Source organism: Acartia tonsa, chromosome 14, assembly GCF_053477335.1.
Source record: "Acartia tonsa isolate MP-2025a chromosome 14, ASM5347733v1, whole genome shotgun sequence".
NCBI lineage: Eukaryota > Metazoa > Arthropoda > Copepoda > Calanoida > Acartiidae > Acartia > Acartia tonsa.
The window spans coordinates 41,697,998-41,723,551 of NC_137273.1; the positions used below are offsets into that span (position 1 = coordinate 41,697,998).

At 32.1% G+C, this 25,554-nt stretch overlaps 2 protein-coding genes across 3 annotated transcripts in view; both read right to left on the reverse strand.

The window, feature by feature from the left end:
* The window catches only part of LOC145305885 (protein FAM221B-like), a 519,245-nt gene that overhangs the window by 478,006 nt on the left and 15,685 nt on the right, over positions 1–25,554 (reverse strand). The gene's annotated exons all lie outside the window — the stretch shown is intronic.
* On the reverse strand, positions 3,943–17,897 carry LOC145305525 (tyrosine-protein phosphatase 10D-like). The gene is made up of 3 exons (XM_080147160.1): positions 17,764–17,897; positions 6,825–6,922; positions 3,943–6,486 (listed from the first exon to the last, which is right to left on the reverse strand). The coding sequence occupies exons 1-3, from the start codon at positions 17,785–17,787 to the stop codon at positions 5,331–5,333; spliced, it is 1,278 nt and encodes a 425-aa protein (XP_080003286.1). The 5' UTR covers positions 17,788–17,897; the 3' UTR covers positions 3,943–5,330.

Here is a 25,554-nt window from a genome sequence, read left to right on the forward strand (position 1 = left end):
GCACTTGCACAGTATTTACATTACTGAGGAATTTAAGCATGTAAAAATATAATGGGGTTAATTAATTTTAATATTCATCATTTTTCTAGTCATATAATTAATACTATGCATTAAGAATTTGGTTTTTAAAGTATTTTATTGATTTCTGCATTCTTAGACCTTTGTCTGTTATTAATTAATCCATTCCTAGACTATTATCTGTTATTGATTAATCCAGTCCTAGACCAGTTTTTATGAGGCATAGCTACTATTTAATACTAACTAGCGGCTACGCCCCCTAGAAGCCTCTAGTGGCACTTTAAATGTTTGGTTGTTTGTTACGTTCAAGTTTCTACGATATGTTGCGTAAGAGTCTCTTTATACGATACCTCGCAATGTTACGTAGGAGTCTCTATACTTAAAATAAAAATTTCGATTTATTATTATTTCTCTTTGGAGGGTGGTGGTACCCTCTCCCAAAATAGTTATAAACCTTCCTGGGACCTATAAGAAGCAACCCTGTTCAGTTAAACCCGATCGGTTCAGCGGTTAGCGAGATCCTTCGGTACAAACAAACACACAGAATTCCTATTACTTTAGTATAAGGATAAAGAATAGTTTGACTTTAATAACTTTAATGATTGAAAGATTAGACAACAGCATTTATATTTTTTTTTATCTAAGAGTGAAGAATAACAAAGTTCATACTTGTATTTCTACACATTATTTCTTTAATTTCAGTTGTACAATATAGCATTTCTTAGTACACTTAAGTAAATAAGTTACATAATTAGTTAGCAATCTTGATCCTGTCAGTTTTGGTAAGGTTGACTGACAGTCCTTAGAGGTAACAGATAACCTGGGTTAGTGTCTTAGTAAGCCTGGAGATTGAAAGAACACATGATAAGTAAAGAAAACTTGGATAGATTGTTTTGCATATAACCTTTGAAATTCTTCCCAGACAAATTGAAAACCACTCTTTTAATTTATTGGGTGTAGAATCATAGTAGGTTCAAAATCTATCTGCTTCTTCTTAATTATATTATCCTTACATATTTTCTTCTATAAGACATAACCAAAAAACTGTCAAAATGTAATTTTCAGAACAATTTACAAATATCACAAATGACATTAGCAAAGCAGTTAATTTAAAAATATAAAATGAAAGACATTTTAGTTCTTTTTGATAATACTCTATAAAAGCAAAGTTGTTAGGCAGGATACTAATGAAAAAATATTAGTCATTACTGCAATGTATTTTAGACAAATACAAAGTAGCTTCGCTACTAACTTAAGCTGTACTTAGCAAGAAAAATGTAGTATTTAATGACATTAATTATTCTAGGCTTACATTTAAACTTTTAAAAATGGTTACGATTAATTTTATCATTCAAATATCAGCTATATACTTAAATATTTAATTTTACAGTTTAAGCATTAATTTTAAAGACACAATGTAAGTGCAAATATGTAAAATTTGTAAATTGCTGCAATATTAGACAAGACAAGAATATAGGGAGATTTCCAGTGGAATGAAAGAGAGTTTCAAAAAGTTCATTTGAGCATTATTCTGCGCTAGTATCTAAAGTCTTAAAAATAAGATGAAATAAGCAAAGCTGGATTACTTTTAGCATCCGTAGTCCATGATGGTAAAAATAAATTTTTAGGTCTATTGCCCCATCACTATATTCATGGTAATAGACCACTAAATGATTATGATATATCATAAACCTAAATGTGGAATTGTACTTTTAATATTCTATTAATGTTTCTTATTAAAATCAGTGATATTATAAAAATTTTTAAAAAGATATAGGTATGATTGACTTTAGATTTTCTGAATGGACATAAACATAGAAAAAACATATACTGCCCATTAAGATATATAAGTTGGAAAGAATTTTAATGTTAGAGGGAGATTTGAAATCTGCCTCAAATTTTAAGGATTTTTTTTAAATTCGTTTTTTGTATAATTCTTTATCTAAAAGAGGAAATACAATTTAAGTTAATTAATTTTGACATCTGTGATTGGTGGATTGAAAAATATCTGCGCTCTGATTGGAGAAGCTTAAGTGTCACACACCATTCAACCAATTAGAGCGCAGGTAGTTTCCAATCCACCTATCCTATTGGTCAAAATTTATTAACTTAAATTGTATTTCCGCTGTTAGATAAAGAATTATACAAAAACGAATTTTATAAAAAAAAAATCCTTAAAATTTGATGCAGATTTCAAATCTCCCTCTAACATTAAAATTCCTTCCAACTTAAATATCTTACTGCCCATATATGTTCATTGTGGTCAGGGATACAACAATAGAAGATTAATTCAGAGAGAGAGGAGGAACAATGGGCTATTTATTACACAAGTCACCAAAGTTTTATGATAAAGTTTTCTTTTTAACTGAACAACTTTGGTGAATTTTGATTAAATGACTCATCATGGGGAGTGTTTAAACATTTCAACCACTAATATTAATCTAAAGAAGGAGCAATTTTTTTGTATTATCATTGGGGATATACATCAATGTATCGGCCATTGTCTTATCATTTTAAATCCCTAAGATTAATAAGTGAAAGATATTAGTTACATATAACTAACAAATTTCATTTGCTTTAAAAGTCTTTAATGAACTTTTATTTATACGGAACAGAAAAATTGTAAAAAATTTTAGTTTGATATCTTTAATAGCATTTGAGTAAACTTAACATTTTAATGTAAGTTTCATGACTCACAAATTATTACCAATAGACTGACAAATATTATAATATATATAGTTTATTATTAGTCTGGAGAATCGTCTCATGAAATTCTGTCTTCTATCTAAAATTACAGTCTAGACGGTTGGTCACTTAGATTTATAAAGTAGCTTTGCTACTGAAAACAGTTTTTTTTTATTATAGTTGTTTATTTATTGTAAAACATACGGATATAAAATTTCTTTTTTGAGTATGGATTATATATTGTTTATTTTGTACTTGATATAATATAAATGAAAAGTATTTCAGAAATCCATTTACAAGTAAATTATTTTCCATTGTTTCCATTGATAGCATTACCAACCAAAGTTCCAAAAAGCGCACCCTACAATTTATTAAATCATACATAAATATTTCTTTCAGATGCCACAATTTTTATAAGAAAATCATAAAAAAAAATTTTGACTTAATTGCACACTGGATTTAACCTTAATTTATACTAAATGAAAATACACAGAAAACTATGGTTATTAATTTCTTCAAGATAGGGAAAGAACCCCTTTTGCTTTATTTAACAACTAAAGGCTTCGCTTTGCCCCAAGAGGTTTTATCAAACAATTTTTTTTCTTTTTTTGGGAGGGGGAATTTTTAATTTTTTTTTTTTGGGGGGGGGTAGGGGTGACCCACCCCCCAAGAAAATAATTTTAAATCTTTCCGGGACCTATGAGAAGCTACCCTGAAAAGGAGAACCTGATCGGTTTAGCGGTTAGCGAGATCCTTCGCTACAAACAAACACAGACGGACAAACAAACAGACAGACAAACAAACATCGTTCTACTTTGTATTATAGATAGCGACTACAGGAGTTGAAATTTTTGTTTATGGGAAAGGGTCGACCATATTTCCCCCCCCCCCATTTTTTATTTTGGTTTTGACAAAAAATTCTTTTGGGAGGGTGGTGGTACTCTCCCCTAAAATAGTTATAAATTTTTCCAGAACCTATGAGAAGCTACCCTGTAAAGAAGAACCATATTGGTTCAGCGGTACAAAGAGACAAACAGAAAACATCCTGTTACTTTATTTTAAGGCTTTAAATGTGTGTGTATGATTTATTCCTTGAAAGCTAAGACAAGTGGGTTGGTCAGGAGGTTCAGGATTCCACCACCACCTCCGTTGTTCTGGGGTCTGTATCCATTGTTGTATCCTCCATTATAATAGCCTCCACCACCATAATGTCTTCCTCTAAAATAGATCCACTTTAGGTTGTAAATATCAATATGAATGTTTATCTGTAGCTGTCTATAGTTCCCTAGTAATATGGGGATAGATGTCACTGCATTTTGCCTACCTATTCTATTAACGTCAGGAAATATCCTATACCGCATCTCTTATCTACGGGGTTGCTTTCCCCATTTTATTTCCCTCTACTATGACGTCAATAGAAAAGATAGGCCAAAAGTGGTGACATCTATCCCTATTTTTCGTAGGGCACCAAACACAGCTACCGTTTATCATTAAATGTGAAGCATCTCTTTAGGTACCCACTTACCTTACTGACTCAATAAGAAATATTGTGTGCTGCAATTAGAGTAATTGGTAAAAAGCTATTAGATCAAATAACAGCCCTTTTGATGACAAATAAATTTACTACTGTGTTCTTTTCATTAGATTGTACCTTTTTAAAACTTTTAGCACACTTTTATATTTTATACTTTGCAAGGATAAAGAGGAAAACGAAATTGAAATCAAAATAAAATATTTTGGGCTTGTTTTTATTAAATCATTTATATGAAATATGTGTCCTTACAGTTATCAAATTTTATTCAGAAGATTTTAAAACAAAAATTATTAGAAATTACATAATGGTCAACATTAATAACTATTTTATTCATAGTTGGCAACTTTTTCAATATAGGTTGATTTTCATTGCATATGCCAGTTAGAAAACTGGAGGTAACTATCACCAAAATAAAATTAGAGGCATCAGGTCCTGGGAAGGTTTATAAAAATTTTCATTTAAAAAACTAAAATTAATAAATTGCTTCCTCTTCACCCCTCCCAAAAAAAGTCTCCCTAAAAACAATACTTTTTAAAAAAGAATGGGTTGTAGTATTGATTCCCCATCCTAAGTGCCCCTAGAAGCCTCTAGGGGGCGTGGCTGCTAGTAATTAATATAGTCATATGTAAATTATGTAAAGTCAGAGTCAAATTTTGGTATATAAGAGTCATTGAACTTATTTTTAGCTCTAGAATGTCCACTGGGAGAGGCGTGAGATCAATCCTAAAACAATATTTTTATCTGTCTTTTTTGTCAGATATTTTGGAGTAACCTAATAGATCATTTTCAAAGTAACATAGGTGTACAAATAGTGTAGTTGGTTGGAGCACTATTATCAGATTTCTGTCCAAATTTTTTATCATCCTTTGTTTCTGGATGGTTGTTAAAGTATCAGGACCATCTAATATTGTTAATGAACTTATCTACTTAGCTGACAATTTGTTTCTTGTATTGAAGTCTTGAAGGAATTTGTATGTTTTATGATTAGTATGGTTTATTTTATTTCTACATTGTTTTAGTAGGTTTCATTTCTTGACATTGTTTCGTGTTTGCTGGTAACATAAGAGGTTGAATCTTCCTGGCATTGGCTTTACTACTCAATAGTAGGTGAGGAAGGGCTTGCAGCCTGGATTAGTGTCGTACCCTCTGACTCCATGCCATTACTAATAGCCTTAACAGTGATGCTGTAGTTATTGCCAGGTTTCAGGTTGGACATTGAGAAGGCTGGCATATCAACTATAGCACTGTTAGAATCTTCATCAACAATATCCACATCATGATATTCAACCTTATATGTATCTTGTGAAGAATCAGGATTTGGCTGCCAAGTCAGTGAAGGTTCTCCTGTGATATTATCTGTTGCCTGTTTGAGAATTGTAACAGGTAGAGGTCTTGTTGTCACATAACCAGTGGCAGGATGAGAGTCTACTCCATCAGAGTGAGATTTTACCAGAACCATATATGTCATACCAGGGCATAGATTTTCAGTAAATTGAGCTACCTTAGGCTGTCCGCGTTCTATAGTTGCTATTGTATTTGTTGTTCCATTGATGTCAATAGCGTCAATATCCACTGTATACCCATCAAACTCAGAAACACCCTCTGGACCCTCCCACTGAACCTCAAAGTTGTATGGTCCAATCTTGTCAGGATTGAAGGTGACATTGTGTGGTCGTAGCGGTTTTGTCCGGTATTGCCCTTTTGATAATGATGGCTCAGATAGACGGTCCTCAGATACGGTTTGAACACTAATATTATATTTTCTGCCGGGAACTAGACCATTGAATGCCACCTGAGCGGGGATAGGGGTGTCATCCTCCCCTCTCTTGACATACGTACAGTTGGCGTCTTTAGGGTCAATACATATTTTATAATCTGTGAAGAAACCTGCAGGTACAGGAGGTTCCCACAACGGTATCAGAGTTGTCTCATTTCTGAACCAAACTATCAGTCTTCCTGGAGGGTTTGGTTGCGTTGTAAAATTAGTCGATATATAAGTCTGTGATTCTTTATCCTCATTGATACTGAAGACCTGGACTTGATATGAAGCTCCCGGAGTCAAGTCACGTAGGGTGTTCGTTGTCTCTTTGATAACAATATTCCGGAGAATATTTAATGGAATAAGCTTCAGCTTAAATGCACTGTGTTGACCGACTATTGGAGGGTCCCAGTTAACAGTGGCAACATCCCCATCCTCCACAGTTATGCTCAAGTTGGTGGGCGCGTCAGGGGCAGTGGTCATGTTCAATCTACATATTACATGCATGCGTCAATGTGAATATAATTAACTATCTTAGACACCTTTTTTATTTCTGTAAATATTTTTAGTTTTAAATCTACTCTATAATTTTTCATGTCCGTTCATTAGTCTGTAAGAAACCAATATGAGAAGTGAATGTTGCGGCTCCTATGTGGATAAACGGCTTACTTTTTTTTAAAAATATTTAATATTCAAACGTGCATCCAGTTTTATGATTTTTTTTATATTTTATTAATGACAACAAATATATGCCCTATAACTTTTTTTTCCTTTCCTACTTTTGGATGTTGTCATCCTTATTTAATGTCTTTCTATCTATCTATCTACCTTTGGGGTTCTCTCTTTTGAAGGGAGTGCGGCTGCTCTACAAGTTGCATTGTTCCCGCATTCACAAGAGCTGCCAACTGCATAAACACAAACAAAACCTGAAATTGAATATTAAAAATATTATTTTTAAAATTGTTAAAAGAGGGTGTAAACAAGCACTTTACGTTATGTTTCAGTTAATTTTCATAACCCTCCCGCCATTTAAAATTTTTTAAATGCGAAGCTTTTCTATAATTAGGTTCGGTCCGTCCATCCGTCCGTAACGGATAGTTCTTTCATTAATTTATACATGTTTGAATTGTCCTATCGATTTCAAACTTTGATGATTCCTATAACAGTTAGGTACAATTTAGAAAGTAACCTGTATTTAAGAAGTTTAGCACCAGATTTTCTTAAAATTTTGTTTAAACTTATATATTTAAATTCTGCTTATTAAGTTCTGACACTTTACAAGTGTTCATGTTCGTTTGTCCAACCATTTAAGAGCTACGATTTTATGTAGTTTGTCATGAGGGATAGCACTAATTTCTTAAATTACAAAAAAAGAACATCAATCACATCATTTTTTTTTCATCTTCAAACATGAAATGAATTAAGTTTTAATTTTTCTAAGAATTATATTTTCTTTAACTATAAATTGGTTAAATTTAAAAAAAATTGGATAATTATTTGATTAAAAGCACTTTGAAATAAGGAAGATTCTGTCCTAAGATGCTCAGCCTCAAAATAAAAGACAATTTTATTACAATCGCCACGCCAACATTTCAGTTTTAGTCATCATTTGCGCCATTGCAGTTCCCCTTCTCCTAATTTTTGTGTTACTCATCTGACATAGCAGCATAGCAAAAATATTGATCATATTTACCCCTCACATACAGCATGATATTTTATCAAGGTAAGAGGTGGTTATACAAAATAACATGTTAAAACTTTTTTTTTGCTTACTGCATAGAAAATAATGTGTAACATTCAACATTTAAATCCTTTATTTTTTCGGCCAATAATCAAACCTTTGAAAGGGAAAGACATTTTTTTAAAAGTATTATTATTCTCGAAAATTTACTTAACTTAACTTATGAACTACAAATCTGACTTAAATCTTACACTAAAAGTACTTTTTAGTATAGCCCTGGAGAATAATTCTAAATTTTGTTGGGCCCTCGGTTAGATATGAATATAAAACAATGACAAAACAAAAGTTTAAAATATAATTTGGCAAGCAATTAAAGTATAATAAAGATACTATAGAAACATCGCTGTTTGAATTCAAGGTACACAGAAACTCTATTTTTATTTCAAATTGGAAAAGTAAATTAAATTTCTGGAATGTATGTTTAAGATGAATTTTGGAATTTTGTAAATTATGAATATTTCCATCCTTGTTTTCTTCAAGTCAATTCAAAACGAATTTTTTCCAAGTATTACTTTCTTTGATATCCAATTTTATTGTATGATTGATAAATATTGTATTGCATTATAGACAGTCGTCCTCGGATGAGAAAACGTTTTCAGCATGATTCAGAGTCGGTTTTTATCCAGTAGAAATTAATAAAAACTTAATAAAAAACTTAGTCGTCTGGTTTTCGGTATTACTATGGAATGGAATACTTATTTTTATAGGAAATATGTATTTTCTTCGCTTTTATAAAAGATAGACAACAAAAATTTTGTGTTTAGATTAACATTCCTACCAAACATCTGCAGAGCATGGCTGTTCTTAATATTTACGAGCTTTACTACTTGTGGATGTTGTCATCCTTGTTTTAAAGATTCCAATTCCTATATCCCAGAATAAATCTAATTTAGATGTTTAATTGTGTTTCTTTTTGTTTCTTCGTGACTATTCGAAATTTTATTGGTGCTATTTATTCATAAGCGTTACTAAGCTATTTAAAATTATGCAGGGATCTTAAGGGATAGGACAATAGACATGAATTATTACACCCCTATTACATCATTATTAAATTATTGCCAGAAACGTTTTGACAATATTTTTTTAGCCAACCAATCAAAATTCAATGAAGATACCCAAAATTTTATTCTAGCGAATTATAGAACATGTTTTTAAACTTTAGGGTTCAATTTTTAGTCCAGTGACGTCCAAGCTTTTTATTTTGAAGGCTTTCAAAGTTTTTTGGGGGGTTATTTAATACTTATTGCATTTTTTTAAATTTTGAGGTCAGTTAAAAGAGTGGTTTCAAAGTTTGAGGGGGTAAAGAACCCTTGGACTTTCATGCCCATGTCCATTCCCTCCCTGAAATTATGACAACAACAATATTAAAACTTGCTTCAACAAAGACTAAAAACTCAATAATTCACAGTTTTTTTATTGAATTTAAAGTTATTAAAATCTAAACATTTGTCGGGAAGTCCTCTAATGATTTTTTTAATTGCCAAAGCATTAAAATTAAATCCTTGTAATAAAGTAACAGGATGTCTGTTTGTCTGTCTGTCTTTTTGTATGTACCGAAGGATCTCGCTAACCCCTGAACCGATCGGTTTCTCCTGAACAGGGTATTTTCTCATAGGTTCCTGGAAGGTTTATAAATATTTGGGGGGAGGGTACCACCACCCTCCCAAGAAATCACAAAAAAATCTTTAAAAAATGTTTGCCTACAGACTTCAACGCAACACAAACAGGTATCGTAGAGGCTTGATCGCAAAATAGATTGGTATCTTAGAGACTTGAACCAAAAAAAAACATTTAGAGTGCCACTAGAGGCCTCTAGGGCCGTAGCCGCTAGTACTTAATAAATTCACAAGTATATAGTTGCGTCGCTAAGAACATTGTTCTAAATGCTTAATCATCATCATGTTTAAAATGGACAAAAGACTTTTTTGAAATTGTATAGAGTTGCCACGCTTCCTAAATCGTAACTAACTGCTACAAAAAATAATTATGTCAAGTTTGAAATAGATGAGACCATTCTTACTTGCCAAAATTAAATAAACTTCGCATTCAAAATACTATTCAAAGTTTGCGGATATCAAAAAGTAAAAAAATTAATAGATGCAATAAATAAATTAGATTACTTGAATATCTCGAATACCATTATACCATCAGATAAAAACAAACATGCCCATCTTCAAACAATTAGCTTTTTTGAAAGCAAAGCTATTCTACAATTAGAGTCGGTCCGGCATATAGTTCATTAAGGCATTAATCTAATTTTTAAAAAACTTTGCATGATGATTCCTTTAATAGATAGGTACGATTATAAAAGAGTAGCAACCTTATAATTTACCAGAAAGTTCGTATGTCCATTTAAAACATGCGTAGTATTATCATTTTGTCAAAATTATTTTGTGTAATACAATTATACTGTTTGATTGTTGCAATAATCCTATAATATAAAGTAGCAATGTGTTTTTTGTCTGTAGCGAAGGATCTCGCTAACCGCTGGGCCGTTACGGTTCTCCTTTATAGTGTGGCTTTGTAAGGTCCTGGGAAGGTTTATAGCTATTTTGAAGAGAGTACCTCCAACAACCCCCCCCCCCACCAAAAAGAAAAATAACTTTTTCTTTTTGAAACTAAAATCAAAATGGGGGGGATGGTTGAATTCAAGCCCCCTACACCTCAAGTGCCCCTAGAGGCCTCTAGGGACGTAGCCGCTAGTGATTACTATAACAACAAATTTGTCTGTCTGTCACGTTATCTTATGAGCAGGGAGGGAGGGGACATTGGACTGCAAATAACACTGGTGCACAAAGGTTTATAACATTAACCACCTTATCTTATTCGTTGACTCAAAAACTTTGGGCACTTTAAAGAATTGTGATTGGTTAGTTCCTAACTAGTGGGTCCAAATTTTTCAAGATCAATAAAATCTCAAAAAATTTTGTTTATCATCATTGGGGATGTATATTGTATATCAATTAATCTTCCATTGTTTTATCCCTTAAAATCCCTGGTGGTTTATGTGTATATAAATGCAATAAGACAATATTACATAATACAAAAATAAATTGATTAAATTAATCAATGGTTTAGAAACAAGGAAAATTATCTAATAGCGGCTACGACCTTAGAGTATAGGACATGACTGATAAGTCGATCACCCAAAAAAGTAAAAAGGGTTAAGTAATTTTATCATTATTTAGAAGCTATTTCTAAAAGTACAGTCTCTCAAAATACTTATAAACCTTTATTGGACCAATGAGAATCTTCATGGAAAAAAAAAGAACAATATCAGATCAGCCGTAAGCAGGTTCATTTACTATACACACACACACACACACACACACACACACATCCTGTTACTATTAAATTATAATGTGTAGCGCAGAATCAAAATTTACAATAAATTAGATGGAAAGATCATAAATTATTTTTCAGTATAGCTTCTAAACCGATTAATATCCGCTGGATTAGAACCTGTTCTAAGTCATTCTTAAAAATCATGTATCGTATTACAAACATTTTTCCACTAATAATAAAATAAAGATTATAAAATCAATAGGTACCAGTTTTGTAATTTTTCATTTTACAATCTCCAGAAAGCTGTCTATAATAATGCGTTAAAAAACTAATCCATCAAATCTGATTCTTAGTTATACTGAAAAATCAAGTATAGTATCTTATTATAAAGAATTTCTCCAATAAGGAAAAAACCAAAATCAATAAACTATTTAAAGGTTGTTTTTATAGAACGTTTTCTTGGCATGGAATTTCCAATACCCCAAAAACCGCCGGCAAAAAGAAATCTGCGCATTAATATGACCCTAAAATGGGTGTACTATACGGGCTTTCTTGATTTTTCTGGTTAATAGTTTTCCATGGTTTTAACTATGATACTAGATATAGATAGATATCATTAAAAATATCAGTTTTTATCCCAAATAAATTTAGAACGAGTATATAACTAATTCTATGACAAGGGATTTAAAGACAAATATTATGCGCCAAGTCTATGTCATGCATTTAATAGAATTATATCATTAGGACAAAACTGATAATTTTAAGCATTCTTTGAAAAAAATAGATTTTTAAAAAGTGAACCTACTCTATAATTCACTCTGTCTGTACTTCCGTCCTTCAGTCTGTGCACAAATTCATGTCAGCTTTTTTTAAAAATCGGCATAAGGGGTAATTTTGTTTATTATATTTGAGATTGTGATAATCTACAATATTAAGGGACTAGAAATGCCTGGATGTACCATCCAGGTTTAGATAAATTGGTGAAAATAATTGTTTCCTTCTGTTATGATACATTATTGATATTGATTCTTATAAAAATCATCATCCTGAAACATTAATTTTAACAAAAAAAAGGGTTTTAGCTTTTTTGTTTAATTTCTTCTATGGTTGATTTGAAATCTGAATTTGCGTCACCCTTCAACATTGAATATGACTGCGTATGACTTAGAGAAACGACATCTATAAAATCCATCATAAAATATAAATATTAACATATTCATAGAAAAACATATTTTCTGTATATCCTATTATATAAAGTAATGTTTTTTTGGTCTGAAGCTTAATGGATCAATAACTACTGAACCGATTGAGTTCTCCATTTGAGGAAAGTTTCACAGAGGGTTTAGGATGGTTATAGACTAATGTAATTATTAGTTTTAAGATATGGGATGGTTTTTGGCTACTTATAAGATATTCCAATAGAAAGCCTCTAGATGCTAGTGCATGAAAAAGCATTTTACTTCCAAGCTTTTGTATTAAATTTTTTTAATTATTAGCTTAAGATTTGAGTGAAAGTTCCTTTCCTAAATAGCGCATGGGTTAACACGCTGGTTTGTCATCCTTAAAATCCAGGTTCTAGTCTTGCTTGGTTACACATTTTTTATCCAAAATTCCGTTGACAACAAATTATTCTTTCCTTATTACATATCAAATTCACGAATCGATTAATTCATTTATGAATCAAAAATATTTCAAGGGGGTTTGAGAGGGGGGAGTAATATAATAGTTATTTAGCATTGTATCATTAACTATTATTATATAACACTGGCTTTAATCTCAAATGATTGTACATTTTTATATTCATAGAAAACTGGATATAATACGATGCATATATATATTTTTCAGTATGGCTAAGAACCGGTTCTAATTCGGATTCAAAGCAATACTGGAATATTAAAGTGAGAATGTATTTAGGGTCAGGGAATATCAAATACAAATTTTATTATGTATTATTAAAAAATTGCACTGAAATATGTATCCTGCATGTTTTAGTGTTTTACACTCTAGCTTGCCATTTCTAAATTCCAGGTTCTAATCTGACTGGAAATCCACGAAAAATTTTCTCAAAATTATTTTTTTTCAAAAGTAAGAACTCACTCAGGAATTGATCCTAAACATTCTCAGCCATAGACGAACACGTTACCTCTGTGCCACGAACGCTGTTTAGAGGCCTATTAAAAATTCGTAAGTATATAACAGTCCATTGTCTGAATATCAACCTTTTTCTTCTATTGTCCTTACCTGAGAGAGAGAGAGAGAGAGAGAGAGAAAAAGAGAGAAAGTGAAAAAAAATTTCATAACATTCACCGAGATTTGAACATGCTATATTCATATTTAAAAGCAAATACGATAACCATCATACCAAGAACGCCGTTATAAATTGTGTAAAATTAATTATAAAAATTAAGAGAGAGAGAGAGAGAGAGAGAGAGAGAGAGAAAGAAAAAGAAAGAGAAAAAGAGAAAGAGAGAGAAAAAGAGAGAAAGTGAAAAAGAGAGAGAGAAAGTGAAAACAAAATTTACAGATTATTCGCCAAGAATTGAACCCGCTATCTTCACATTAAGAAGCAAGTGCGATAACCACCCTACCAAGAACACCAGCAATAATTGTAAAAATTAAGGAGGTGGGGGAGGAGATATAAGGAGGAAATAGGGAAGGAAGAACATATGAAGTGGGATAAAAAGGGAGAGAGGGGGTAACATTTATTTCTTTATCACGAAACCTCCGTATCTAAAATATTTGTATTTTGTAGATTTAAAATTTTTTTTCAATTTGATTCTTTAGGCCATAAATTGCTTTTTTTGTGCAAAAACTTGTCTAGATTTTTAAATCTTCAAAATACATATACCCCAAAAAACAGGGAGGTTTGGTGAGAGTTTGGTGAGAAAATGAGGTTGATTTATTCTATTGTCTTTTTTTCTTTACTGTTTTTTGATGTAAATTGTTAAAAGAATATCGTTTTTAGGATTATTATATGTGCATGTACATTAGATATAATGTTTTATCTGTTTTTAAATAGTTTTAAGTAATATTGCTTAATTTATACGAAATATTGCTAAATCTTTTACAGAGGAAATTTTGTCCATGTACTTTTCGACCAGGAAGAACATATGAAGTGGGATAAAAAGGGAGAGAGGGGGGGAACATTTATTTCTTTATCACGAAACCTCTGTATCTAAAATATTTGTATTTTGTAGATTTAAATTTTTTTTTTGATTTGATTTTTTAGGCCATATATTGCTTTTTTTGTGCAAAAACTTGTTTAAATTTTTAAATCTTCAAAATACATATACCCCAAAAAACAGGGAGGTTTGGTGAGAGTTTGGTGAGAGTTTATGAAAAAAACTTCGAGGTTTGGTGAATAATACTTTTTTTTAATACATTTTCTTTTTTTACAACCTATCTTTGAAGTTTCGTGTAGCTCAGTATATAGAACGCGAGTCTTCTTACCCGGTTGTCCCGAGTTCGAACCTGTCCGAGAGGGCCAGAGATTTTGTACATGTTAAAAATTGGAAGATTTCATTAAATAAAAGTTGTCGCAAATATAGGTATTAAATAAGACAATGGACGATAAATTGATATACTTCCCCTATGATGACAAACAAGATTAGCCCTTATGCTGATGTAAATTATTGGTTGCATCGTTTTTACACTACTATTTTTGAACTAACAAATAGAAATTTTTTAACCCTTACAGATCGGGGGGGGGGGGGGGCTCAAAGAGCCCCCCCCCTCTAGTTTTTTTAATCTCATTTTTTTTGTAGGTAAGATGGAGAGCTGTAACTTCATGACTTTTTAAGTTTAGTAATTATACGTCGGCAAGAGTTGATTTTATTAGGATATCTGGTCTGTGTCGGTCGTGGTGTCCGGTCAAAGTCGGTTGGGTAGCAAAAAAAATTAAGAAAAAATTCTAAATAAATCTTAATTTCTACATTATGACTTTTGTGTATAAGGTAGAAACCTAAATATTTTTTGGTGAATACTTAGATATCAATGAACATCTGAGAAAAGTGGTGTTATGACCATTTGACCGCTCCCTGACCGACTTTATGACCGATTTTTGTCCGGCTTTTACTACATACATATATCATAAATATCGTGGCTTCTATTACAGCTAGAGACCTATAATTTTTTTTGGTAAATCCTTGAGCAATAATAAACAGATAAAAATATTAATTTGCGCCGCCAACCGCCGTTTTACTGCCGTAACCGCCGAAAATGGCGGTTTCCGTTATATGCCGTTTTTCGGCGATGATCAGAAAAAGTAATTTTTTTGTTATGAAAAATAAAAGTTCGTCCTAAAATTTGGTCATCCTAGCTGCAAAATTGGCCGCTCTACAGCTGTTTTAAAATTTAGCGGCTGGCCGCTAAAAAGCGGCTAAGGAGCGGTCTGACTGCTATGACTAAAAAAAGTAATTTTTCTAAAAATACACATGAACCACCAGAAAAAAATTTTACGTCTTTATCTGTACCAGGAGCCGAGAGAGAGGGGGGGGGCTCAAAGAGCCCCCCCCCCCCCCCCGATCTATTAAGGTGGGAATTTGGGCCCGATCTGTAAGGGTTAACGTACCCAAAGTTTTTATACTACAAATAAAATAATGCGACCATTAAAGACTTTGGGTACCAGTATAATTAAGAGCCCAAAGGTCCCCTCCCTCGCTGCATAGAGTGGTAGGTAGGGTTTATAGGGCCATGACCTAACATTTTAAAAAGCATAGCTTTTCTAAAGTTGTCAGTTTTCTGTTATTATTCTAATTTTGAATGATAATACAATTCAGTGTATTGATAACTTTTATTTATTGGAATTAAAGCAATTGTGAAATTGTGTTTAAAAAATTGACAATTTTCCTTGCAATAAAAAACAAGAACGTAATTTTATTTGGAAGTTATTTTTCTACTTATTTTGGCTAGGTTACATGGAAAAAAGGGTAAGCAGGGTTAGTTTTCTGCAGGGATTATAATCAAATATCTTTTATATATTGTAAATAACATTCTTAAATAGCAACTCTATAATTTTTAAAAATAGTTATTTTGATTTTTAATGTGCTTATTTGTCATCCTTGTTGTATAATAGTTATTTCTCGCATCGTATTATAAACTAGTTTTTTTAGCCCCGAGGTGACGAAGTCACCGGCTAAAAAAACTAGTTTTAATCTTATGATTGTACATTTCTATATTCGTAAAAAGCTGGATATAATACGATGCTAGACATAGTTTTTTAGTATGGATGAGAACCGGTTCCTATCCACCGGATTCGAATGAATACGAGAAAAAGAATTATTACACTTTTTACACGCTATGGAGATTAAAAGCTTAGATAACAGTTTGTCTTGCATTTTTAGAGATCTTTTACATTTAAAATCATAGTTATCTATAATACAAAGTAGAACGATGTCTGTCTGTCCGTCTGTCCGTCTGTCCGTCTGTCCGTCTGTCCGTCTGTCCGTCTGTCCGTCTGTCTGTCTGTCTGTCTGTCCCTTAAGATCTCGGTAACCACTGAACCGATCGGATTCTACTCTTCAGGGTATCTACCTATTGGTCCTGTGGTGGTTTTAAGCTATTTTCTTGGGGGGTGGGACACCCCCAACCCCCCCAAAAACCAAAAAATCCCCCCCCATTTTTTTTTTTTTTTTTTTTTTTTTGAAGGAGATTTCCAAGGTCCTTTCGATTTTCGCCATAATTTTTTTTTATCACCTCTTGGGGCAAAGCCCCTAGAGGCTAGGGGCGAAGCCGCTAGTATTCAAAATAGCAGATTATTACTTTTTAAATTGTTTAATCTAACAAGTTCATAAAGTGTTAAAAATATTTTGGTGGCAGTCTGGGGTCTCAAGGGAAAAGACATTGAAAGATAAAATGATGTCTACCCCCAATTATAATTGTAACAAAAAAAGACACCTTTTATCAATTAAAATTATTGGTTGAAAATTTTGGACAATATTAGTTTAACTTTAACCATCCAATATAAACAAATAAGAGAATATCTTTGGGTATCCATTTGATTTACTGTCCAATGGCCACTCCCTCCTATTGTTGCAATGATATTCTATAATTTGTATTTCCGTCTGTATGTCCTTTTGTCCGATTCTACTAGTATTAATAATTCTACTAGCATAATTTACATAATTGAATTGAAGCTCTAATACATGAAGAAAATTAAACTTTAGAATTCAAAGCAAAGGATTAACCTTATTCTATCATAATATTATTTTAAATGGACGCGATTTCATTTTTAAACGATATAGAGATGTTTAATATAATTTGCTTTATGTCCCCAGGGAAAAGGGAATGTGATTCTGACAAACAATTCTGAAGAAAATTTTTCCTTACAACCCACTTTCCTTTTTTCTCCCAATCTTACCCACTTCTCTTCAGTTACATGAAGAAAAAAAACAAGTTATACGCCAACTTTACCCCAAGAAAATATCAAATTTTGCGGCAATTTCAATTGGAATTAATTGGCTGAATCTTTCCAAATTAAACATTAAAAATCATCATGCAAATCTTGAATAAACTATTTTAACATGCCTAAAATAATAAAATAAATATTACATAAAAATCATGTATCGTATTATAGAGAGTTTTCAGCAAATGACAATAAGAAAAGCAATCAGATTAATTCCTGTTTTATTGACCCAGGCCGTGGGCCCCTCTGGATTAACAAAACTGGAAATAAACTTTAAATTTTTTTACTATCCGTAGAAAGGTGTCTATTAATACGTTGAGATGAATATATATTATTACCAGAATGTTCAAAGCCAGCTTCATGATTTCTGTATGTATGTGTTACTACACGGCCCACTTGTAAACGACTAAATCTTTAAAGAAACTCCTCTTGTGCATTTTAGAATAGGTTTGGGTTTTATACGCAGGGATGAAGGTATAGGTTAAAAGGCAAATATATTTTTCTGTCTGAAAATAATAAAATTTGTGCCTTACTTTAAATATCTAGATGTGATTAAGACGATTTATTTCTCTTTAATTAACCTAACCATTAATCCCGGAGTTTTATGCCTTAGTTTCGTTCGTCTTAAAAAAACCATCCGACAAAAAAAGTGTTTTTACAAAATTTCAATTAAATTATGTATAAGAAAAGTATGCTTATTTATCCCAATATAAAAGAGGTAGAATGTTTGTTTGTCTATATGTGTGTGTGTGTATACCTACAGATCTAACTATCAGATACAAATAAATAAAAAAAAGACATATGGAGCATGACCGATAGACAGACGGACAAAACAGTATATAAACTAGATGCGCATATGTCACTGAAAATTTTAGCTGCCTTATCTTTAAAAGCAGTCGAGAAATCACATTTACCTCCAGACGTTACAGACTGACGGAAAGACAAAGTGAATTATAGTGTATATTCACTGCTAAAAAACAACATAAATTCCACTATTTCTCTCATGTTTTAATATTGTTTTGTATGAGCAAAATCTAATTCTAAATACGGAGAAGTGTTAAAAGTGTTCCTAGATTTTTTCAAAAAGATTAAAAAAAAACTTTCAAGTTTTTCCAGGGATCTAAAGGAAAAGACAATGGCTGATAAATTGATGTAATTCCCAATGATTATGCATAAAGTTACCCCTTATATAGATTACAATTAGTATTAAACATTTGGACACTCAACTTAATGAACCAACCAATCAGAATAAAAAAATAAAGTCCAGGGGACAAGTGTAGTAAAAACAAACACCCAATACCTTCCTGAGTTTTTGAAAAATGTTCTAAATAAGTTATTGCTAAAATATTCAAAAAAAAATTAGCGATAATGTAAGAACTTTAAGCGTATGCCCTGCCCATTGTTGCTTCTTGTGATGCATAGGCGATCACCAGGGTGCTGTTTCTTTTTTCAGGGGATAAATTTGCGTATTTTACGGTTCTATATTTATAATCTTTCTACAAAATGTATGTGTATCTGTAAGTCCGTGTAAGGAGGGGGGATGGTGAATTTCTTTATGATTATAGGAAGGTTGACCTAGCAACCCCCACCCCCTCCCCAGAAAAAATTGTATGAAACTATTCCCATGATCAATAAAGAGAATCTCTGAAAAAATATCAAGTCTGGCAGTTTGTGAGAACTTAATACCTATGATTATCAAAACACACAAAACTTACTTAATTATTTACTAGAGAATACTTACACTTGATGCCTCTGGGGACACTTGAGGTATGGAAATGGTAGACTACCCCCAAATTATGAATTTTAGTTTTTAAAAAGAATAAGGAGTGTGGTGGTCTTTTTTCTAGTGGCGTTTTCTCTTCGCATGTTGGTATTATCCGCTCCCTAAAAATATATAAACCCTTCCAGGATATTTAATAGGAGAATCATATCGGTTCAGCGGTTAGCGAGATCCTTCCGTAAAAAGACAGAGTCACAGACATCCTGTTGCTTTTATATACATATTTGCATGCGACGCTAATATTTTCTTCTTATGGCAAATTACATTATTGGCACTTTCAAATAAATCATTGATTTTTACATTATAGCGAAGCAACTTTACAAAAATCTTAAAAATGTATGACTGTATGGTCTATAATGCTATGATGTCACTCACATTTGTGCTAGGGGCGGGAAATACGGGAAATAAAGTAAGTTAAACTTGGATATGGAAACTCTGTGTTTAGATCAGGCAAAGTGAATTTTTCCCACGAAAAAAAGTTGTTTCGTTCTTTAGTAGTTCAGCTATAAAAATCACTTTTTTTGTCTGCAGCGAAGGATCTCGCTAACCGCTGAACCAACATGATTCTCCTTTACAGTGAAGCTTCTTATAGTTCCAGGGAAGGTTTTTAAGTATTTTGTAGGATGGTATCTCCACCCTTCAATAAAAAATTACCCCTTTCCCCCCAAACAAAAATATTTTTTTCTTTTTCTTTTAACTCAAATAACAAGGGGAGGAGTTCGATTTTCCCCTCTTACCTTAAGTACCCCTAGAGGCTTCTAGGGGCGTAGCCGCTAGTAAAAAATAAGTAATTAGATAAAAAGTAAGTTAAAGAAACAAAGCAGAATAAATTCCTTTAAAATTGAAAAAATAACAATGTCAGAAAAATGTGCAGACAGACAGAAAAATCTGAATTGTAGAGTAGCTTCGTTCCTTGAAACAGGCGACAATTTTTCAAGTTTTGATAAGAATCTTCATTCTATAAAATTAGATGTTTTGGGATTTCCAGGGTTAGTAAAAAAAAAACGGGTAAAACAAAAGTCATTATGTAAATTTATAAATTGAAAATTTTGGATCTATTACAGTTCGCGGTAAATTAAAGAAAGAAGGCCTAAAAATAGTTGTATAAGTTGAGACTCAATTGTGCCAGTAAGGGAGTGAACATTTCTACATGTAGGTTTGTTAGGTGCTTTAATACTTCATTTTAAAAAAAAATTAATGGGGGGGGTAGTTATTTTTCTGCCTTGCCCCTGCGAAAAGAGTAACAAGGGCCTACACCTGTTGTGTCCTAACCCTAATGGGTCTTATCCTATTATCTACAATACAAAGTAGAACGATGTCTGTCTGTCCGTCTGTCCCTTAAGATCTCGGTAACCACTGAACCGATCGGATTCTACTCTTCAGGGTATCTACCTATTGGTCCTGTGGTGGTTTTAAGCTATTTTCTTGGGGGGTGGGACACCCCCAACCCCCCAAAAAACAAAAAAATCCCCCATTTTTTTTTTTTTTTTTGAAGGAGATTTCCATGGTCCTTTACGATTTTCGCCATAATTTTTTTTTTATCACCTCTTGGGGCAAGGCCCCTAGAGGCTAGGGGCGAAACCGCTAGTATTATATAAAGTAGTAACCGTTTTTGTCTGTCTCGAAGGATCTCGCTAACCGCTGAACCGATATTGTTCTTTTTTTACAGTGAAGTTTCTTACAGGTCCTGGGAAGGTTTTAAACTTTTTTGGTTAGGGTGTCTTCAGCCCCCCCCCCCCCCAAAAAAAAAAAAAAAAAATTTTTTACTCTTTTGAAACTCCAATTAAAATGGGATGAGGTCGACTTTTCACTCCCCTACTTAAGTACCCCTAGAGGCTTCTAGGGGTTGTAGCTTTATTATAGTTTTATAAAACTTTTTCAATTTTGCTTAGAATGGATTCGTAATATTTTTCTGATTCTAAAGGTATATATGAACCCATATTTTTTATGTCTGTTTGAGAAAATATTTAGGTTTAAAGTTTTTATTAAACCGAAGTTAAAAAAATAGATTTTTTCAATAATTACTCAACAGAATTTTAAAAGTAAGGTGTCAAATTAAAGATCTTACTATTTTTGTTCATACTGGCAATTTTCTTCTTTTATTTTGTTGCGTTTTAGTACCTTAAAACCGACTTAATTTTTTTTTAAAACTTAAATTACTTCAAAAATAAGAGGTCTACAAAAAAAAAACGATTGCATATCTGAATTCTATGAAAAATTTTACATCTACTACTTACTAAAAGAACCGGCTAGCTATCTTAAATAAAAAGCAAAAATGTTAATACACCTTCTTTGGAGAATTTTGATACATTTTGGTCAACCACTAATGTAGCGTACCAAAGGGATAAATTTGTTTATCACCATTGTGGATGTACATCAATTTATCAGCCATTGCCTTATTCCTTTTGCTTCCTTATGGATGTTGTCATGATTCTTGTTTGTTAAGTAAAAGGTTAACTTTATAACACAATCAAGGATGACACCATAAAAAATTAATTAATCAAAGTGGATTAGCAAAGGATTGTAAAAAAGAGTTTTGGCATCGTCCCTTTTGTGACAATGCATCTAAGGTTCTTTTCGTCGTATTTTCACTGTAGCTTTTCCCATATTTCCAGCCTCTGCGGGAGCTCTAACCCTGCGGGTCAATCACTGAACCCAACTTATTCTAACTTAACCTAAAATAACCTATCAAAAACTAATGTAAAAATACGACGATACGCCTCATTAGATGCGTTGCCACGTAAGGGACTATACCCAAGATTTTTTAAAACCAGAATGACAACATCCACATAAGCGAACCTAAACAATTCAAACAGATACACAAATAAAAGTAAAGTGAGACAGTGTTATAGGATTATTAAAGAAACATTATTTAGAAAAAAATTACTTATATTTTCAGGATATTGATATAGATATACCCAATTGTTAGACGTATTTATAGAGATGCCACGTTTATAGGTAACATTATTCCTTATCATCCTGGGATTCGCACTTTTTATAAATCATTAATATAGGCCAATTATTTAATGTAAAATATCGGTATCAAAAGAGTAAAAACATTTAACATATTTAAAATTGACGATCTGACTTTTTGGTAATAAATAGAGTAGAGTTGCAGCTCCTTCCTGATTATACCTAACTGTTGCAGGAATTGTCAAACAAGATTTGAAAAGACAGAACGATTACAACATACCTAATTGGTTACTTCAATGGACTGACGGTGAAAAGCTTTTTATGACATGGTAAAACATCAAAGCCATTTTCAATGAATAAAATTAGTTAATCATTTCTTTTTATTTCCTAATAGACAGACAAACATCCTTTTTCTTTTATGCGTTATTGCTTAACTAATGAACCAATGTAAATGTTAACCTTTCAAGGAGCGACGCAATTATATGACGTAAAATCTATCCTTTATTCAGTCAATTTATAAAAGACCCTTTATGGTATACTAGCGGCTACGCCCCTAGAGGCCTCTAGTGGCACTTTAAATGTTTTTGTTTGTTAAAGTCTCTACAATAATTCTTTATATTACGACTAGCGGCTACGCCCCTAGAAGCCTCTAGGGGCACTGGTAGGAGGAGGAAAAGTCGACCTCATCCCATTTTAAATTTGAGTTTTAAAAGAGTTAAAAATATATTTTTTGGGGGGGGGAGGGGGGTGAAGACACCCTATCCAAAAATAGTTTAAAACCTTCCCAGGACCTATAAGAAGCTTCGCTGTAAAGGAGAACAATATCGGTTCAGCGGTTAGCGAGATCCTTCGGGACAGACAAAAAACGCTTACTACTTTATATAATAGGATAGGATATCTGAAGTCTCCCAAATATTAAAAAAAATTCTATTTTTTTTGTCATTTCTCTTGGGAGGGTGGTGGTGCCCTCCCCCAAAATAGTTATAAACCTTCCCGGGGCCCATGAGAATCTACCCTGTTAAGGAGAACCCGATCGGTTTAGCGGTTAGCGAGATCCTTTGGTACAGACACACAAACACACAAACATCCTGTTACTTTAGTATAAGGATTATGAGGATATTTTTTTTTGGGATGATTCCTCTAATTAATGTAATTCCTTTATTAGAGAGAGATTGATAAAATTTTTATTTGATGATATTTTATCTACATTAATATAAATAATGTGATTTTTATTCTTATATGCATCGTTAGTCATGAATATTGCCATTCTTGTCCTTTAGTATGTTTATGATTATTAAATTTATAAAAAAAATAAACATGCAAATTAGACCATGATATTTTGAAATATTAAACTTGAAGCCATAAAAATGTTATGCCAATGAATATTTTTTCATATTTTGAATGAAAGATTATTCAATGTGAAATCGAGACACTTAAATAGAGATGCAACGCATCTAAAAATAGTATAAAGTAGTAGTATTTCTCTATCAAAGCTTAAAATTTCAATAACTGCTTAACTAAATAAGATCTCCATTTTGGAGAAGCTATTCATATGTCCCGGGATGGTTTTAAACTATTTTATTTTTAGATTTAATCCTTAGTCTATTTTACAATCTTTGATTACAACGTCCTAAAGGCTAGGGGCGCAGAAACTAGTAAAATAAGTAGTAAGAACACGGTCGGATTAAAAAATCCACTAAGTGTTCACTAAAATCCACGAAATATTTATTTAGTATGGAGTACAAAAGAACATGAACACTTATAATATTGTACCTTGTTGTTCTCGAAATAAATGTTCAAAAAACTGATGAATAGGATGGATCAGTAATATTTGACATAAAATCACTTCACATAAATTCATTTCACATAAAACGTTTCACATAAAGTATCATTTGACATAAACTCATTTGACATAAAAACGTTTTACATAAAATCATTTCACATAAAGGTACATTTGGCATAAAGGTACATTTCACATAAAGGTACACTTGACATAAAGGTACATTTCACATAAAGGTACGCTTGACATAAAGGTACATTTTACATAAAGGTACATCTCACATAAAGGTACACTTGACATAAAGGTACATTTGACATAAAGGTACATTTGACATAAAGGTACATTCCCATAAAAATAACCCCTTAAATAGTGGATGTAAATATTCTTTTTTTCTCCCTGAGGTAGTCATTTTTTCCCCTGGTATCTCATTTATTTCCTAGTATTATTTTTTTCCCCGAGCATGGCAACCGGTGAACAGAATCTCAGTTCTGCACCACAAGCCTTGCACGACTGAAGTTCCCATGTCTATACAGTCATATTTATATGAAAATATTTTTAGAAGATTTGGGAATTTTTTTTGGAAGATTTTAGAAATTTTTATTTATTATTAAAAGAAAGCAAAATTACCTTGGGGAAAATCTTCAAAAAAAAATTCAAAAATCTTCTAACAATATTTTCATATAAATATGACTGTATAGACATTGGAACTTCTGTCGTGCGATGCTTGTGGTGCAGAACTGAGATTCTGTTCACCGGTTGCCATGCTCGGGGAAAAAAATGACAACCTCCGGTAGACTTTGAAATGTATCTTTATGTGAAACGTTTTATGCCAAGTGTACCTTTATGTCAAATGTACCTTTATGCCAAGTGTACCTTTATGTCAAACGTACCTTTATGTCAAATGTACCTTTATATCATATGTACCTTTATGTCAAATGTACCTTTATGTGAAACGTTTTTATGTGAAGTCTACCTTTATGGCAAATGTACCTTTATGGCAAATGTTTTTATGTCAAATATACCTTTATGTGAAGTGATTTTATGCCAAATGTTTTATGTGAAATGCATTTATGTCAAATGATATTATGTCAAATATTACTGATCCATAAATAGGATAATTATACCATACAAAAGTCCTTGTAAAAAAAGTTGAAAATTAACATATTTCAAATGAACGTACACGGAATTTCTGGTAACGATTATAGAGTTGCTACGCTTTCTGAATCGTACCTTATTGTAACAGGAATTATCATCTAAAGTTTTACATCAATTGGAAAATTCTATTATGCCTAAATCATCGGAAAGAGCTAGCAATGACATATAATTCCAAATTTTAGATAAATCTCGCTTTTAAAAACTAATATCCTTTTATAATATAATATACAAGTTATATAGCCAAAGTTAACAATGCCTTACTTTTACTTTTGTGTCATAATCAGGGATTTAAAGGGATAAGACAATGGATGATAAATTGATGTACATCCCCCAATGATGATATACAAAATTAACCCTTTTGTAGTTTACAATTAGGGGTTGAAACATTTGAACAATCAACTTAATGACCAATCAAAGAAAAGACAATAAAAATCCTTAAAGTTGATAAGCTGTGGTAATACGACACCCAGACGGACAGGCCGTTTACAGAGTTGCTTCGCT

What these genes read in the sequence shown, in the direction of transcription:
- LOC145305525 (XM_080147160.1), bottom strand. Translation starts at nt 17,787, where the DNA reads ATGAAGCTGGCTTTGAACATTCTG. An exon ending in AGCTGGCTTTGAACATTCTG is followed by an intron (nt 6,923 to 17,763) that starts GTAATAATATAT and finishes ATTCAATTTCAG; the next exon opens with GTTTTGTTTGTGTTTATGCA. An exon ending in CAAAAGAGAGAACCCCAAAG is followed by an intron (nt 6,487 to 6,824) that starts GTAGATAGATAG and finishes TGTAATATGTAG; the next exon opens with ATTGAACATGACCACTGCCC.